This window comes from Cyclopterus lumpus, chromosome 9, assembly GCF_009769545.1.
Source record: "Cyclopterus lumpus isolate fCycLum1 chromosome 9, fCycLum1.pri, whole genome shotgun sequence".
Lineage (NCBI taxonomy): Eukaryota > Metazoa > Chordata > Actinopteri > Perciformes > Cyclopteridae > Cyclopterus > Cyclopterus lumpus.
In genome coordinates this window covers 3,390,932-3,409,152 of record NC_046974.1, presented here as the reverse complement: position 1 = coordinate 3,409,152, position 18,221 = coordinate 3,390,932, and the positions used below count along the sequence as shown (strand labels likewise).

The 18,221-nt window shown below is 40.6% G+C and overlaps 1 protein-coding gene across 3 annotated transcripts in view; it reads left to right on the top strand.

Moving 5' to 3' along the window:
• Positions 1-1,086: 1,086 nt before the first annotated feature.
• The window catches only part of LOC117736156 (E3 ubiquitin/ISG15 ligase TRIM25-like), a 706,744-nt gene continuing 689,609 nt past the window's right edge, over positions 1,087-18,221 (top strand). For 2 of the 3 annotated variants that reach the window (XM_034541272.1, XM_034541271.1), the window contains exon 1: positions 1,087-2,830. In XM_034541272.1, coding sequence (XP_034397163.1) covers positions 1,131-2,830 — 1,700 coding nt within the window. In that variant the 5' untranslated portion in view covers positions 1,087-1,130. The remainder of the gene's footprint in view (positions 2,831-18,221) is intronic. The other variant, XM_034541274.1, reaches the window with a different exon arrangement.

The window sequence follows — 18,221 nt, the reverse complement described above, 5'->3', positions numbered from 1 at the left end:
GAAAGTGTGGTTCACGTGGGCTGATGGGCACTTAGCAGGACAGAGACGGGTTCCCATAGCAACCACCTGATCTCTTTGTTTGAAGTTTGAAGTGTGTACAGCTTTATATATGGGGCTGTGGACAGGTGTGTGTGTGTGTGTGTGTGTGTGTGTGTGTCTCACATTCACAAAGAAAGAAATGGTCTAAACTTGACACTTCTGACCTCTTATAGCCTCCACTTTCACTGACGGGTCAAATGGACCCGAACATCATATCTGAAATATAAACCAGCAAATACATGAGATTTTATTATTTTATTTTTATGTTTACTACACTAAATAAGGTGAGCAGAAAAAGTTTTATACAGAAAAAGTAGGTACACATATTGTTCCTAGATTTTGAACATAACAGGAGTGTTAATGCAACTCAGCTCCTAATAGAGTTTAATCAAAGTAATGTGTGTGTAGAGTTGTTAGCATCATATTCATATTTCCACCTCATTGAGCTGTTTCTTGAGCCTGTATGAGGAGACGCAGAGTAAAGGGTTCACCTTCCTACCAGCAGGTGGCAGTACACCACACCTCGTTGATGGATGTGTCACTTAAATCCTGCATTGAATGGTCCAGAAGAGGTCAAAGGTCAAGATGAGAAGAGATACTGTTGTTCAAATGCTGTGGTCCAAACGCCATCGAGATACACACAGTTTGACTGAAGAGGTAGAAATGTGAAAACTGAGATTATAAAATACAAAGTTCAAGTGGGTCATTAACATGTAGCTGATAACTTCATAACTACAGTTCAGGTTGTCACATAATAAGTAACATCATTTAACAAGTTTTCATAAGGACTGCACCTTAAAAACAAAGGAAAGCATTTGGAGAGACATATATATATATATATATATATATATATATATATATATATATATATATACACACAAAGGTCACATTCACAGCGCCGCTCCTCTTCCTGGAATGAAGCTCATCTTGATAAGCCCCTCCCTCTTCCTCCTGCTGTCAATCACAGACAGCTGCACTGTGTCCACATCCTTCCTGGCCCCTCCCCTTCAGACCTACAGCTCTAAAGATTGGTGTAACCAACATGGAGGCGGAGCAATAGAGCTGACACGCCCCGTTCACTGAACCGTCACATGTTGTTCAGACCAGAAGTCAAAGTCTCTTCTGAGGAAGTGAAACTCAGACACTCGTTGTTACCGAGAGGTGAAATGGAGCCCAAAGGAGTTCAGCTGGACCAGGAGACCTTCTCTTGTTCCATCTGTCTGGATCTCCTGAAGGATCCGGTGACTATTCCCTGTGGACACAGCTACTGCATGAACTGTATTAAAGACCACTGGGATGAAGAGGACGGGAAGAAGCTCCTCAGCTGCCCTCAGTGTAGGCAGACCTTCACAACGAGGCCTGTCCTGCTGAAGAGCACCATGTTGGCAGTTTTAGTGGAGCAGCTGAAGAAGACTGGACTCCAAGCTGCTCCTGCTGATCACTGCTATGCTGGACCTGAAGATGTGGCCTGTGATGTCTGCACTGGGAGGAGACTGAAGGCCTTCAAGTCCTGTCTGGTGTGTCTGGCTTCTTACTGTGAGAAACACCTCCAGCCTCATTATGATGCACCTCCATTCAAGAAACACCAGCTGGTGGACCCCTCCAACCAGCTCCAGGAGAACATCTGCTCTCGTCACAATGAGGTGATGAAGATCTTCTGCCGTACTGATCAGCAGTGTATCTGCTACCTCTGCTCTCTGGATGAACATAAAGGCCACGACACCGTCTCAGCTGCAGCAGAAAGGACCGAGAGGCAGAGAGAGCTGGAGGGGAGTCGACTAAACATCCAGCAGAGAATCCAGGACAGAGAGAAAGACCTGAAGCTGCTCCATCAGGAGGTGGAGGCCATCAACCTCTCTGCTGATAAAACAGTGGAGGACAGTGAGAAGATGTTCACTGAGCTGATCCGTCTCATGGAGAACAGAAGCTCTGATGTGAAGCAGCAGGTCAGATCCCAGCAGAGAACTGAAGTGAGTCGAGTCAAAGAGCTTCAGGAGAAGCTGGAGCAGGAGATCACTGAGCTGAAGAGGAACGACGCTGAGCTGAAGCTGCTCTCACACACAGAGGATCTCAACCAGCTTCTCCACCACTACCCCTCACTGTCACCACTCAGTGGGTCTACAGACTCATCCAGCATCAACATCCGTCCTCTGAGATACTTTGAGGACGTGACGGCGGCTGTTTCAGGACTCAGAGATGAACTACAGGACGTCCTGAGAGACAAGTGGACAAACGTCTCACTGACGGGGACTGAAGTGGATGTTTTACTGTCTGCACCAGAGCCCACGACCAGAGATGGATTCTTAAGATGTTCATGTGACATCACTCTGGATCCAAACACAGCAAACACATGGCTGTTATTATCTGATGGGAACAGAAAAGGAACTTTTATGAAGGAACATCAGTCTTATTCTAGTCACCCAGACAGGTTCAGTAGATGGTGTCTTCAGGTCCTGAGTAGAGAGAGTCTGACTGGACGTTGTTACTGGGAGGTGGAGTGGAGAGGAGGAGGAGTTAATGTAGCAGTTTCATACAAGAACATCATGAGAACAGGGGATGAATGTAGGTTTGGATACAATAACAAATCTTGGGCTTTACATTGTGACAATAACAGTTTTATATTTGCTCACAACAAAGTCCAAACCCCCGTCTCTGGTCCTCGGTCCTCCAGACTAGGAGTGTACCTGGATCACAGAGCAGGTATTCTGTCCTTCTACAGCGTCTCTGAAACCATGACTCTCCTCCACAGAGTCCAGACCACATTCACTCAGCCTCTCTATGCTGGACTTGGGTTTTATTATCCTGGAGACACTGCTGAGTTCTGTAAACTCAAATAGACAGAAGTGATTTAAGGGACAGCTGGTTAAAGTCTGGGTTTTAATTCTTAAACTTATTTTGTTTCCATCATTGTTGCTCAGACTTTTCTCCACCTGTCAATCAAACCTTGTGGGCGGTGCTTGTCCATCTTGTTGCTGTGTAAATGTCTGAGTTCCTGTAGGTGGCGCTCCTTCCTCTGTGTGTTTATGGAGGCTCTCACTGCTCATGATGATCTTTGTTTACCTGAACTCATATTCATCTGCAGGAAAATGTAAAATGCTGTGAGCTCTAAATGTTTGATGAATATTGTTATTGATGTATTTTTAATGTCTCTTCCTCTGCATGGGTCTTAAAGAGAGAAAGAAGAGATTCTTTATTGTTGATATTTAGTTCTCACAACTTTATGCAAAGTATTCTATCATTACATTTGTGTTCATTAATGTGAGGGACTAAATGTTGTTGTTGTTGTCTGAATCAACATACACATGATGCACTATGTTAAACTAAATAAAGTATCATAATCAATAAGCACATCTTTCATTATTCTTTTCCATAAGTGAGATTCTGGTCCAACACATTGAACAGGTTTACAAGATGAATAAAGTATTTATTGACTCAAGAATGAACAAAGTACTTTCTTCTCGTCTTATTTTCAGGGTTTCATCTGAAGCTAATGTATAAAATATGAAACTAATATGAGAGAATAACTGAGGCAGTTTTCCTCCTGAAACACCACAAAGTCCAGAGTTCATGTTGAGAGCAGAAGAACATGTTTTAAAGTCCAAAGTGAATAACCTGAAGACAGCGTCCAGTGTCCTCGTGGTATGAGGCCCTGCTCACTTATTCAATAAGTCTGAATCTCAATGTTTCATCTGACATCTGATGTCCATGAAATGTGTTTCAGGTCGGTGACCCTTATTCTTCAGGAGGGCTGAATCACACGGTAGACGTCATCACGTTATTCCATAACCTCACTAAAGTTATCCAACAGATGATTGTAAAGGAATCGGTCTGTGAGATGAGGAATAGACGATCTGTGTGAATGTCCATCTGAGACCCGGCCCACCGTGAGGCTGCACTGCCCCCTAGCGGCCATCGGTGGTAAGGCCCCTCTATTGATACCCTGAGGTTCAGAATAATAGTTGGATCAATAGATAGTTAGTGATAATAACCTTATGTTTCACATGCTGCTCATTCACATGAAGAACATACTTCCCCGTTGTATTCTTTCTGCTTGTAGTGTGTATTAAACATGTGATTCCTGCATGTCATACACATTCCAGGCTTGTGTAGGCTGCTGATCCTGGTCCATACATGTGTGTGACAATTATTATGCTTTATGTTTTGTCATTTCAATATTCAGCCATTTCTCACCATGCAAGAGTTTCTCTTTCTTGTCAATCAATGCGGGTGCTTGGTGTTATCTGTCGTTTACGGGAAAAAGAGAAAAAGAAAGTTAAAGGACCTGAAGCTCCTCGGGGAGCGTTTGAGGAGCGAGCGCGTCGCTGCCTGTCTGAAGGCCTTCGGGGGGCTGTTTCTGTACAGCCGATTGTCATTTAATATGAATAAAAAACATGTTTTCTTGATTAAATTACGAATTTTAATGCATTTAAAAGCAACATAAATACGACTTTTCCTCATCTGGGGAGGTGAACGTGACATTTCAGCATTTCAACCCCTCATACAGTGAATATGGTGAACATGAATATACATCTACTCCAGCACTGTACACACGTGTGGTACTTCTACTCTTCATTTCAGGGTAAAATATTGTACTTTATACTTAAATTGGACAGTTATCAGGGTTTTATTTCTTAACAAAGAGTACATTAACACAGCTCCACCTCAACTGGCTGCAATATTCAAAAAGTACTTAATGTCATAATAATCCAATAATATATTGCTCACTATTACTTTTACTTTTGGTACTTTGCAGTGCATTTTGCTGTGCTTTCATTTGGGCTGGTCCGCGGTGACCTCGCGCAGCCCCAAGTGCATTGTGGGGGAAACTCCACCGGACGCTCTCGGACATCAAGACGCGTGTTTTCTTTGTTCTCTGGGACTTCCTGTTATCTTTCAAGAGCAGCTTATTCTCATAAATGTTGGGAATTAATATCATCACTCACGCCAAAGACGCGTTCCTGCCAACTGGTTGTTTGTGTGTCTTTCCAGAAGATCTCCGAGGTGGATCTTTATCAGCACGTCTGTCTTTCTTGAGAAACGCTTCACAACCCGTGAAAATGTGCAGGTTTGAAAAGGTGCAGCTGAGGCGTCGCATCATTTCTGTTCTCTGAAAGCACTTCCTGTCGCTCTGCTGATGTGCTCACGCTCAGTTTTGTGGTTTTAGATTGGACTCAACTTTATTGAGACATTAAAATGACGTATAAATATATATATATATATATATGTTCATGGGCCTTTAGCTGCCGGTAAGCATATCTTCCTTCAATACATCCCTGGACTGATGCTGTCAGCCTGCTGCTCCCTTATTCAGCACATTGTGACCCAGATTTAATGTTCATAACTGTATAACCAGTTCCCTTCTGAGTGAGGAGACAACGCGCTGCTGGACAAGTGCACTCACCTCTTTAAAATATGTTTTACTCATAAATATTCATGTGTTTCATGGCTGTTGCAGAATGAATGAAAAGGCGGAAACAAGAGGTTAAAAAAATAATACAAAACTTTATTTCAGAATCATCTCGACACTCGTCGTCTCAACATTTTGTACAAGTCACCGACATCACACAACACAAACAGGAAGTCCTCTGGGAACAGGAAGTGCCGACCAGGTGGACCTAGCGAGCTCGGGGCCTGCTCTCATCCAGGTGCTTGATGTACCTCCTCACCCACTTGGCGTCGTCGGGGTGGGAGACGCACAGAGTCCTCCCGAGCTTCGTGATGAACCTGCGGACGAGAGGCGGACCATGAGCTGCCGGGGGAATGAAACCTTCTGAAACCGGGTGGAGGAAAAGATAACCCGGCTGACTGTGACCCAGGAGGAGAAGCATTCGTGACCCTGCCAACTGGTTGTTTGTGTGTCTTTCCAGAAGTTCTCCGAGGTGGATCTTTATCAGCACGTCTGTGTTTCTTGAGAAACGCCTCCCACGCTTCACCCAACCCGGTGCAGCTCCCCGCGTTTCAACATCTTTATGTTGGAGGAATACTCCAGATGAGAAGCTCTCAAAATGTCACTTATTAAAACTGACACTAAAGAATAATGAAACGATCTCGTTTGCAACCTCCCCTGTTTTTACGATCCAGAATAGAGACACAACACGTGACAATAATGTGACTGTGTGAGTCTAGAACATAAAACTATATATATATATAGTTCCAATAACATGTAAAGAAGTTACCGCGTTGACGTTTTATCAAAGACGTTACGTATTGTTTGATAAAGAAAGGACATTATTGTTACTTTACCACAAGCCGGGTTCACTTTATTCACGTAGCCCCTTTTTGAGTTTGCAAAGTGCTTCGACCGACATCGTGGCATATTTTAGAAAGTTTCTTTAAAAATTGTTTTGAACTATTTTACCAACAAAAATGAAAACCATGATAGAGATTATTCAATTTAATTGAATTAGTTTTAGTAGGAACGTTGCACTCAACATAACCATAAAGGGCCTTTTCTCTCTCTCTCTCTCTAAAGATCGTCCATCGTGTTATGAATATCAGTGTATTTGTATTATATATATATTATCTGAATATATGGTCTTTATTACCATGACTTTGTTTGTTTAAACAAAGTTGATTCATATACTTAATTGTTGCTTTTATTAAAATATATAAAAACAATTTGGAATACAAGAGAAAACTGCAAAAAATATTTTCAGGTTATAATGATAACTGTATAATTATGTGTACTTTATAATTAATCAAAAATAGAATCCATGTACTGTATTTTTGATTCACAACACAAAAATGTATCTAAATGATGAATTTTTTTTCCCATTTTGCTTTATTTAGATGATCAAAGGTGTTTTTCAAGTTGCTGCAAACGAGCTACAGATGGGCACTTCCATCTACAGACGTAATCATTTCACAGCAGGTGTCATTCTCTTTGGCGACAGAGAGCATGTTGCCAGGCACTGTTTGTCAAAGGTATTATGAGAATGTGTGTGTGTGTGTGTGTGTGTGTGTCATGACATTTTGCAGAAATTCTTATTAATGGACAAGTGTAAATCTATAATTCATATTTATATTCATTCACAGGTGAACTTGGACAATTACCAGGCCATTGTGTCCTTTGTGAATGTAAATAACAACCACTGGAAGTTACTGGTTGGTTACATAGTTATTCCTCTATATAGACTCAATGTCAAGTCATTTTTTGAAGATATTCTAAATATTTGTTTCATTAAAATACGTATTAATAATGTTCAGTACGTAAATGAAGTCAACCACACCGTCTATTTGGTGGATCCTGCAAACGGTTCCACAGAGGAGGCAGAATCAAAACTGGCAGCCACAAAAATCCGGTATTTATTAATTCAATGAATAACTGTACACCCTCGGGGGCTTTTCCCTCAAGTGAAAGGTTTGCGTCAGTGAGCAGAACTATGTTGGCACAGCAGTTATGTGGAAGGCATGAACTCGGTTGGCCAATCGTCAGTAGGAGGGTGGTAAAGAAAAGTTTTCAGTGATGCACATGCAGCCTACACCTAAATAGCAACCCAATAACTTAGTTAACAGTCATGGAACTTTGAGGTGTAGTTGGTCCGTCACGTTTGTAAGTTTTCAAATGACAAATCAATTCCCCCCCATGCTAGAATTACAGCTTTAAAAAATCACCCTTTCAGCATTTATTGAAATTTGACAGTTTGTATTGGATTAAAATAAATACTGCATTTGTTTACATTAACAGATGTTCAATAGATTGATACGTGTTTCTTTAAAAGTGTTTGATTAGGGAAAAAGAGAAGCCAAAGGTATTTCTTTGTCATGGATTTTAAAAATAACTTAATAGTGTGAGAAGATAATTCATGTGCATTTACACGTCAATCATTATTTCAAACCTAATAAGAATATGTTGCCGATGCAGTTACAATTTGGATCATATGTAGCACGGTTTATCTGCTTTGTTCCCACTTTAAATAACTCACATCATAAATCAAATACAGAGAGTACCTGAAGATGAGGAGAAGCCGTGGGAAAACTGAGTGGATGGACAAAAAATGGACCGGAGGAGTTGTCACACATCCAACTCAGAAGGATGTCAATAACTGGTGTTGTGGTCATCATGGTAAGTGCTTTGTAAAGTGGACTTAATTCATAAGATATATCATGTATTTCTATCGTAGGTTAGTTCACAGTTATCACCTTGAAATGAAGTCCATTCAATCAAGTTAAACTCAGTTTTACCTGTGCAATTGTATTTTGCTATATAATAATAATAAGATACAAGAATGGTTGTAAATGACTGAATAAGATTGGTTTTAAGTAATGCAGTTTTGCCTTAGAACAGCTGTGCTGTGAAAGAGTAAGGTACACTTGATTTTTAAAATATTTTTTATTTTTAGATGGCAAGAGCATTGATGGAGGCCTTTCCAACGGTTCCAACAATCACGTTTGGGACATCCAAAAAGGACATGAAGAAGGAGAGAAAAACACTGGCTCTCAAAATACTGAAAGCATAAGGATAGTGTTTGTCTGTGGTGTGGGGGAGGGATATGAAACTAACTTCAGGTTCATAAGGATAGTGTTTGTCTGTGGTGTGGGGGAGGGATATGAAACTAACTTCAGGTTCATAAGGATAGTGTTTGTCTGTGGTGTGGGGGAGGAATATGAAACTAACTTCAGGTTCATAAGGATAGTGTTTGTCTGTGGTGTGGGGGAGGAATATGAAACTAACTTCAGGTTTATAAGGATAGTGTTTGTCTGTGGTGTGGGGGAGGGATATGAAACTAACTTCAGGTTCATAAAGATAGTGTTTGTCTGTGGGAACTTAAGGTTTGTGGCACGGGTTTTCCATCGACTTGTAAAAGGACATGTCCGCGTGTAGACACGATGGAAATGTCAGAGACGGACACAGTACATTGCATTGGCCACAAGGTCTGCTTTCGCCGATTAGGTGGACATTTAACGTCTCGTGTCCAAACTGACCTCCGGCCTTACTTTCGACGCAAAACTGTACGAAACGAAAAATTCCACTAGATGGCGATCCAACCTCATTTTTGAAAACTAATGGAAATATGGACATTATGATAGAAATTAGATGTTAGAAGGTTAGCGCTATGCTCAAAGTTAGCAAACGACTGCCACGAGGTAGGCAATCTGCCACCGGGGTTACTTTTCAATGGAAACATGGAAATTATGGTACAAGTTATTGAAATGATTAGCATTATGCTTAAGGTTAGCATTATGCTAATAGTTAACATTATGCTCAACGTTAGCATTGTGCTAATAGTTAGCATAATGCTAATAGTTATCATTATGCTAATTGTTAGCATTATGCTCAACGTTTGCATTATGCTAAAAGTTAGCATTAGGGCTAATTTTTTACTGGGTTCAATAAAAACACGATTAAACCACCGATTGACACCAAAATCGCAGGGAGCGGACAGCAGAGGACCCTCTACTAGGATCTGCTGGTATTAACGAGATCGCTTGTTCGTCATTTTTTTCTAGAGGGTCTACACACTTGTGCTTCTGGAATATCATTTAGCTCAACCAGGGCAATTGACTATGTAACTTACAACCAGTTTGGACATTGTTCTGAGGACTTCTGGAGGTTTGAAAGATGGAAATCTGGGATTTCAAACCACTGCCAAACAGAGATGCTAAGGGCTACATGGTTGGCCCCCATTTGGGAGTGTCTACAGTCTGGTAAAGAGAGCTAAGCTCTAGCGTGGTAAAAATGTCATGACCTTCAATATGGACAAATTCAACACAATTTCCTATTAATACGCACCGTGTAGAGTGTGTGTGCAAAATCTGGAGTCTGTGGGACCAAGTATGGAGATTTCATGCAACGTGTTGCACTTGTCAGAAAAGACGAAGAAATAAGGCTTTGAAGGCCCAATTTGACACTTTGGGCCTGTTTTGGGGCCCTTAACTTACAATGATTGGCCCCAAACTCTAGGGCATTCATATTCAGATGCCCCTCTTGGAATAAGAAAAGGATCCAGCTCTCTAGCTTCATTTAAAGTATTTATTTTGAATTAAAAGACTGGTTTTCTTCCGGCCTTAGTGGAGTCTGGCACACATCCAATTTATTTTTCTAAAGGCTTTGGAGAAAATTAAACTCCATTTCCCATTAATAGGCCCTGTCTAGAGTGTGTGTGCAAAATATGGAGACTGTGGGACCAAGTATGGAGATTTCATGGCACGTTTTGCACTTCTCAAAAAAGACGAATTATTAAGGCTTTGAAGGCCCAATTTGACACTCTGAGCCTGTTTTGAGGCCCTTAACCTGCAGCGATTGGCCCCAAACTCTAGGGTATTCATATTCAGATGCTCCTCTAAATTTAGAAAAAGAATTCAGGTCTCTAAGTGGTTGTATAGTAATTAATCTGAATTAAAAGACTGGTTTCGGGGGACAGGCCTTTTTCGAGTAAAGTGGGATACTTCTGGGTGCAGTATAAACACGTTTTAAATGACTTGTTGACAAGATGACTAGATATTCGCAGACAGCAGAGGATCCTCTACTCAGATCTGTTGGATTTAGCTAGCTAGCATGCTGCTAACAGAAGATAGCTTTCTAGAGGGTCTACAGAATTCTGCTCATACTATGTTGTTTGGCTCATCCAGGGCAATGTTCTCATCAAGCCTCAAGCAGTTTGGACCTTCCTCTGAGGATTTATGGCCCTTTGAAAGATGGAAATATGGATATTCAAACCACTCCCACGCAGAGATGCTAAGGGCTACAGGGTCATACCCTACATGGTTGGACCCCATTTGGGAGTGGCTACAACCTGGAGAAGAAAGCTAAGCTCTAGCATGTTCAGAACAAAAAAAGCTCAAATCAGCCCAAGTCCTCGACATGGTCTCAGGGTCGCTAAGCCATTCACCCTATTCAAGTCCTGGATTCCAGACAGCCAATTAACTCCCGTGGGTGCTTTTGAGGGGATTTCACCTCATGACCTCATTGTAGGCCCTGTACTGAGTGCCTGTAACTAATTTGGGACATCCAAGTACAATACTTTGGAGGTTATGGACATTTTTGCACTTTTCAAAAAAGACGAATAATTAAGGCTTTAATCGCCCAATTTGACACTCTGAGCCTGTTTTGAGGCCCTTAACCTGCAGCGATTGGCCCCAAACTCTAGGGTATTCATATTCAGATGCTCCTCTTGGAATAGGAAAAGGATCCAGCTCTCTAGCTTCATTTAAAGTATTTATTTTGAATTAAAAGACTGGTTTTCGGGAGAGGGGATTTCGTTGGCTGGTGTGGTTCTGTCCAATAAAAACACAAATAAATGACACGAAACTCGCTGTTAGTGGACAGCAGAGGACCCTCTAACGAAATCTGTTGGATTTAGCTAGCTAGCATGCTGCTAACAGAAGATAGCTTTCTAGAGGGTCTACAGAATTCCGCTCATACTATGTTGTTCGGCTCATCCAGGGAAATGTTCCCGTCAAGTTTCAAGCAGTTTGGACCTTTCTCTGTGGCCTGATGGCCCTTGGAAGAAATAAGGCTTTGAAGGCCCAATTTGACACTTTGGGCCTGTTTTGGGGCCCTTAACTTACAGTGATTGGCCCCAAACTGTAGGGTATTCATATTCAGATGCCCCTCTTGGAATAGGAAAAGGATCCAGCTCTCTAGCTTCATTTAAAGTATTTATTTTGAATTAAAAGACTGGTTTTCGGGAGAGGGGATTTCGTTGGCTGGTGTGGTTCTGTCCAATAAAAACACAAATAAATGACACGAAACTCGCTGTTAGTGGACAGCAGAGGACCCTCTAATGAAATCTGTTGGATTTAGCTAGCTAGCATGCTGCTAACAGAAGATAGCTTTCTAGAGGGTCTACAGAATTCCGCTCATACTATGTTGTTCGGCTCATCCAGGGCAATGTTCCCGTCAAGTTTCAAGCAGTTTGGACCTTTCTCTGTGGCCTGATGGCCCTTGGAAGAAATAAGGCTTTGAAGGCCCAATTTGACACTTTGGGCCTGTTTTGGGGCCCTTAACTTACAGTGATTGGCCCCAAACTGTAGGGTATTCATATTCAGATGCCCCTCTTGGAATAGGAAAAGGATCCAGCTCTCTAGCTTCATTTAAAGTATTTATTTTGAATTAAAAGACTGGTTTTCTTCCGGCCTTAGTGGAGTCTGGCACACATCCAATTTATTTTTCTGAAGGCTTTGGAGAAAATTAAACTCCATTTCCCATTAATAGGCCCTGTCTAGAGTGTGTGTGCAAAATATGGAGACTGTGGGACCAAGTATGGAGATTTCATGGCACGTTTTGCACTTCTCAAAAAAGACGAATAATTAAGGCTTTGAAGGCCCAATTTGACACTCTGAGCCTGTTTTTCGGCCCCTTACCTTGCAGCGATTGGCCCCAAACTTTGGGGTATTCATATTCAGATGCCCCTCTTGGAATAGGAAAAGGATCCAGCTCTCTAGCTTCATTTAAAGTATTTATTTCGAATTAAAAGACTGGTTTTCTTCGGGCCTGTTTGATGGAGTTTGGCACACATCCAATTTATTTTTCTGAAGGCTTTGGAGAAAATTAAACTCCATTTCCCATTAATAGGCCCTGTCTAGAGTGTGTGTGCAAAATATGGAGACTGTGGGACCAAGTATGGAGATTTCATGGCACGTTTTGCACTTCTCAAAAAAGACGAATAATTAAGGCTTTGAAGGCCCAATTTGACACTCTGAGCCTGTTTTGAGGCCCTTAACCTGCAGCGATTGGCCCCAAACTCTAGGGTATTCATATTCAGATGCTCCTCTTGGAATAGAGGAGCATCTCTAGCTTCATTTAAAGTATTTATTTCGAATTAAAAGGCCTTAGTGGAGTTTGGCACACATCAAACCACTCCCACGCAGAGATGCTAAGGGCTACAGAGTCTACCCACGTCTACCCAGGCTAAGAGGCCCGAATCCTGGCCCCATTTGGGACTGGCTACAGCCTGGAGAAGAAAGCTAAGCTATTCACGCTATGAAAATCCAGACCTTCAATTTGAACAATATTAACCCCATGACCTCATTGTATGACCCGCTCAAAGTTGCTAAATGATGCTAAAAGTTAGCGGGTTAGGGTTAGGGTTATGCTAAAGTTAGCATTAGGGTTAGGGTTAGGGTTATGCTAAAGTTAGCATTAGGGTTAGGGTTAGGGGTTAGGGTTATGCTAAAGTTAGCATTAGGGTTAGGGTTAGGGTTATGCTACAGTTAGCATTAGGGTTAGGGTTATGCTAAAGTTAGCATTAGGGTTAGGGTTAGGGTTAGGGTTATGCTAAAGTTAGCATTAGGGTTAGGGTTAGGGGTTAGGGTTAAGGTTATGCTAAAGTTAGCATTAGGGTTATGCTAAAGTTAGCATTAGGGTTAGGGTTATGCTAAAGTTAGCATTATGCTAAAAGTTACCATTAGCGCTAATTTTCAATGGGGAACATGGAAATGATGCTAAAAGTTAGCATTATGCTAAAGTTAGCATTATGCTAAAAGTTACCATTAGCGCTAATTTTCAATGGGGAACATGGTAATGATACTAAAAGTTAGCATTATGCTAAAGTTAGCATTATGCTAAAAGTTACCATTAGCGCTAATTTTCAATGGGGAACATGGAAATGATGCTTTAGCATTATGCTAAAAGTTAGCATTTTTTCAAGAGGGTCTGCAGACTTGTGCTTCAATGATAATATTGTGCTTACTCAGGGCAATGGTCCCATCAAGTGTCAAGCAGTTGGGACCTTCTTCTGAGGACTTATGGACGTTTAAAGGAATTGGAGCTGGGTTTTCAAACCACTCCCACGCGGAGATGCTAAGGGCTACAGAGTCACAACCAACATGGTTGGGTCCCATTTCAAAGTGGCTACAGCCTGGAGAAGAAAGCTAAGCTATTCAAGCTATGAAAATCCAGACCTTCAATTTGAACCACATTAACCCCATGACCTCATTGTAGGCCCCGCCCCGAGTGTCTGTGCACAATTTGGGAATCCTAGGACTAATTGGGGACATTTGGCACGCGGCCAACTCCCAAGGACATTTGTCCTACTCGTCCGGCCCATACTAATGTAGCTGCAATGTCCTTCCCTTAAAAATAAAACTGCCACTGTCCCTACATTAGTGTGGACCGACCAGTTCAGGCAAATGTCCCACGTCTACCCAGGCTAAGAGGCGTCAATCCTGGGTACATGCACATCAGAGCTGGGTTTTCAAACCACTCCTGCGCGGAGATGCTAAGGGCTACAGAGTCACAACCAACATGGTTGGGCCCCATTTCAAAGTGGCTACAGCCTGGAGAAGAAAGCTAAGGTATTAATGCAATGAAAATCCAGACCTTTTAATTTGAACAATATTAACCCCATGACCGCATTGTAGGACCCGCTCAGAGTGTCTGTGCACAATTTGGGAACCCTAGGACTAATTGGGGAAATATGACTGAACAATGATTTCTGCCTGGGACATTTGCCCTACACGTCCGGCCCATATTAATGTAGCTGCAATGTCCTTCCCTTACAAATAAAACTGCCACTGTCCCTACATTAGTGCGGACCGACCAGTTCAGGCAAATGTCCCACGTCTACCCAGGCTAAGAGGCCCGAATCCTGGCTCCATTTGGGAGTGGCTACAGCCTGGAGAAGACAGCTAAGCTATTTATGCTAAGAAAATCCAGACCTTCAATCTGAACAAAATTAACCCCATGACCTCATTGTAGGACCTGCTCAGAGTGTCTGTGCACAATTTGAGACCCCCATTGATATTTAGACATAGTTTATCAATATGTTGTATTGTCACAGCACAGAATGCCTTGTTTTAAGGACATGTGTGCCACACAACTCAACATTCTGTCTTTACATTTTCTTTTATGCTAAATCTTTAGTTTAGAGGTTTAAAGGTTTAGAGGTTTAGAGGTTTAGAGGTTTAGAGGTTTAGAGGTTTAAAGGTTTAGAGGTTTAGAGGTTTAGAGGTTTAAAGGTTTAGAGGTTTAGAGGTTTAGAAGTTTAGAGGTTTAGAGGTTTAGAAGTTTAGAGGTTTAAAGGTTTAGAGGTTTAGAGGTTTAGAGGTTTAAAGGTTTAGAGGTTTAGAGGTGGACAAACGGTTTGGCCTTTAAAGCAATTCAGATCACTTTTTTAATGTCAAATGTGAATATGTAGGTAGTGTAATGGGATTTTTTAAATCTTATGAGTAGCTTATATACTTTATATTATAGGTGGCCTGTTTTATAAACTATCAAGGACTGCATTCTGAGACTCTGAGAGGTATATGCAGCAGCTGCCTAAATAACATGCACGGATGTATGAATAAAGGACGTATGGACTTATGCGTATGTGTCACAACTATTAGCATGTGTGACAAAGACCTCCTTGCTGTATACATGCATGTATCTATATGTCTTGGGACAACACTGATACGTACTCCTTTGTTTGTAAATATCAACGCTGAATATTCCAATAACAGCCCACTCCTCTGTATACTGTCTTTATAGCGCTGTGAATTTTAATCTTCAGCACTCACTTGCACAGAATCGTTGTGGCTCTGTGCTACTGAGCCTCTTCTTGCGAGAACAAAAACTTTAAAGATAAGTTTTAGTTTTTCGATATCAATCATTTCATCTTAAAAAGACTTAACACCTCGTAGGGTAAACTTTTGACACGACAATAGAAAGAAAAAGGTGTAGAACTTCGAACTTGTGAAGTTGTGTATGTTGATACATCGACAGATTGACAGTGAACTAGATATCTTCTTTCTTAGTAAGGTTCAAATAAATACATCATGTCTAGTTTAATAGTGGGAAACATTTGTTAAAAACAATGACAGGTCTAATTGTGCAAAAACTCACGGAAACTTTCTGATTTCTACCTTTTCATTTTCTAGATCCAATGTGACACATGACAGAAATGGTTCCATGAACAATGCTTGAACATGGACGCTGAAAGCCTGAAGAGAACCAGGGCAGGCAGCTGGAGCTGCACTTTGTGCCCTTCATTCACAATCTATCTTCACTGAATTACTTCACTGCCTGCAATAGAAGTATTTTTGCACTTTGTTATGTAAAAGTTATTATGTTGTTTTACTATTTAATTTACATATGTTCTCATTATTGAATAATCTATTTGAAACTCCAACATATAAATCATAGTATTAAGATATGCTATATATTTTCTCTTTTATTTATGAATCTATTTAAGACTCAAATATGTATGTCTTTGTTAATTAACTAGGTTATTGATACAGATGTATTTAATAACGTTTATTTCCTCTGATATTTAATGTTCAGGGTTTATTTGCAGCTCAGTTGTAAACAAGTATTTACTTGTTATGTCTGTTTCATTTTAGAACCAAACAAAGTAGAACTGTACTTTATTAGATGTACTTGTATTTTATTGTTGGATTATAATTAAATAGAAGGGTTTCAGTCTAAATAAATACATATTTATGACTAGTGGTGTCAAGTAACTAAGTATATTTAATAAAGTTCTGTACTTTTACATATTATTCTATACTATTTTAAAAAATATATATTGTGCATTTTTCTTATTATTCTATTCGTTGTATATATTGTGCATTCTTTATATTGCATTTCTTACCCGTAGGTATAAACTCTTTGTATGTTTTCATGCACAAAAAGTAAACAAGTAAAATATTTCCATCCACAAGGGGGCGGAGTTGAAGCGCAGATTATTTTTTTCTCATTAGTTATTATTTGTTTTACGGTCCGTGTACGTTTTGTTTGTTTGTTTTATGGTTCATTCTAAAAAACGGAAATATCATGTTTTCATTGTTTTCTGTTTGAATCCAAAAACGACAAAACGGAAGTGCTTAAAGCGAATTTCAGAATAAAAGCCAGTGATAGATATTCTGATTTACAGACTTCTATGATGCAAACACATAGCAGGGTAACGTTAGAAGAACATTAATTAATCAATATAAATAAATGAACCTGTAGTGACTACAGGCAGTTTAATATTCATGTATACATGTACACAGAGAGAATCACCTTTCCAATGGATGGTTGCATTCTTTAACCTGTTAAGTTGGTTTCTAGGTGCAGCAATGATGTTCAGGTCCATGTGACCCGCTGAATGTGGAATCATCCAAAAGTTGTCAGAAACCAATAAATCCTGATGAATATAGTTTGTACCTCGTCACCAACACCACGACTAACAATTCAATCAGTTTTTAGTGGCATGGAGTTATTCAGCCCTCCTTGGATCAGAGTTCAATTAGGACAACTCACTCGTTTGAATGAAAAATACATGTTCAAAAGATTTATTAGGTACGTTGGAAACATCTAGATATAAATTGCATTAGTCTACCATAACATGTATTTCCTCCTAAACCCTAACTTTTTTTATTCCCAAGGATTTGTATTGAAAGTACACTTTAGTGATGTTTATTCCTAGTGTTCAGATACATCAGTTATATTGTAAAAGATGACCAGAGGCCAGCAGTGGTTCTCTTGGTGCAGTCGTATGTCTCTGCAGAGTGTTGTTGGAGGACTGCTCAGCAACCCTTTGGGATGTCTCCCCCTCCCCTGATAAGTGTGGACACAGCTTAGAAGAATAAAGGTTCCCGTCACAATAGTACCTGTAGTTCTCTCACAGGTGATGTCGTTAGAAAGAGAGTGTGTGTGCGTCTGAGATTGGGATGAAAAAGGGTGTGTGTCACTCTGTCAGTCAGACAGACAGTCTGTTAGAAACCCTATAGCACCATATTCATTAGAGACATGGAAGAAACCCTCACATTAGTGTTGCATGTCCAATAAAGGAGTATTTAGGGGGAAAGAGAGAAGATAAGAAACATGGTTTAGTCTGGAAAGTGTGGTTCACGTGGGCTGATGGGCACTTAGCAGGACAGAGACGGGTTCCCATAGCAACCACCTGATCTCTTTGTTTGAAGTTTGAAGTGTGTACAGCTTTATATATGGGGCTGTGGACAGGTGTGTGTGTGTGTGTGTGTGTGTGTGTGTGTCTCACATTCACAAAGAAAGAAATGGTCTAAACTTGACACTTCTGACCTCTTATAGCCTCCACTTTCACTGACGGGTCAAATGGACCCGAACATCATCTCTGAAATATAAACCAGCAAATACATGAGATTTTATTATTTTATTTTTATGTTTACTACACTAAATAAGGTGAGCAGAAAAAGTTTTATACAGAAAAAGTAGGTACACATATTGTTCCTAGATTTTGAACATAACAGGAGTGTTAATGCAACTCAGCTCCTAATAGAGTTTAATCAAAGTAATGTGT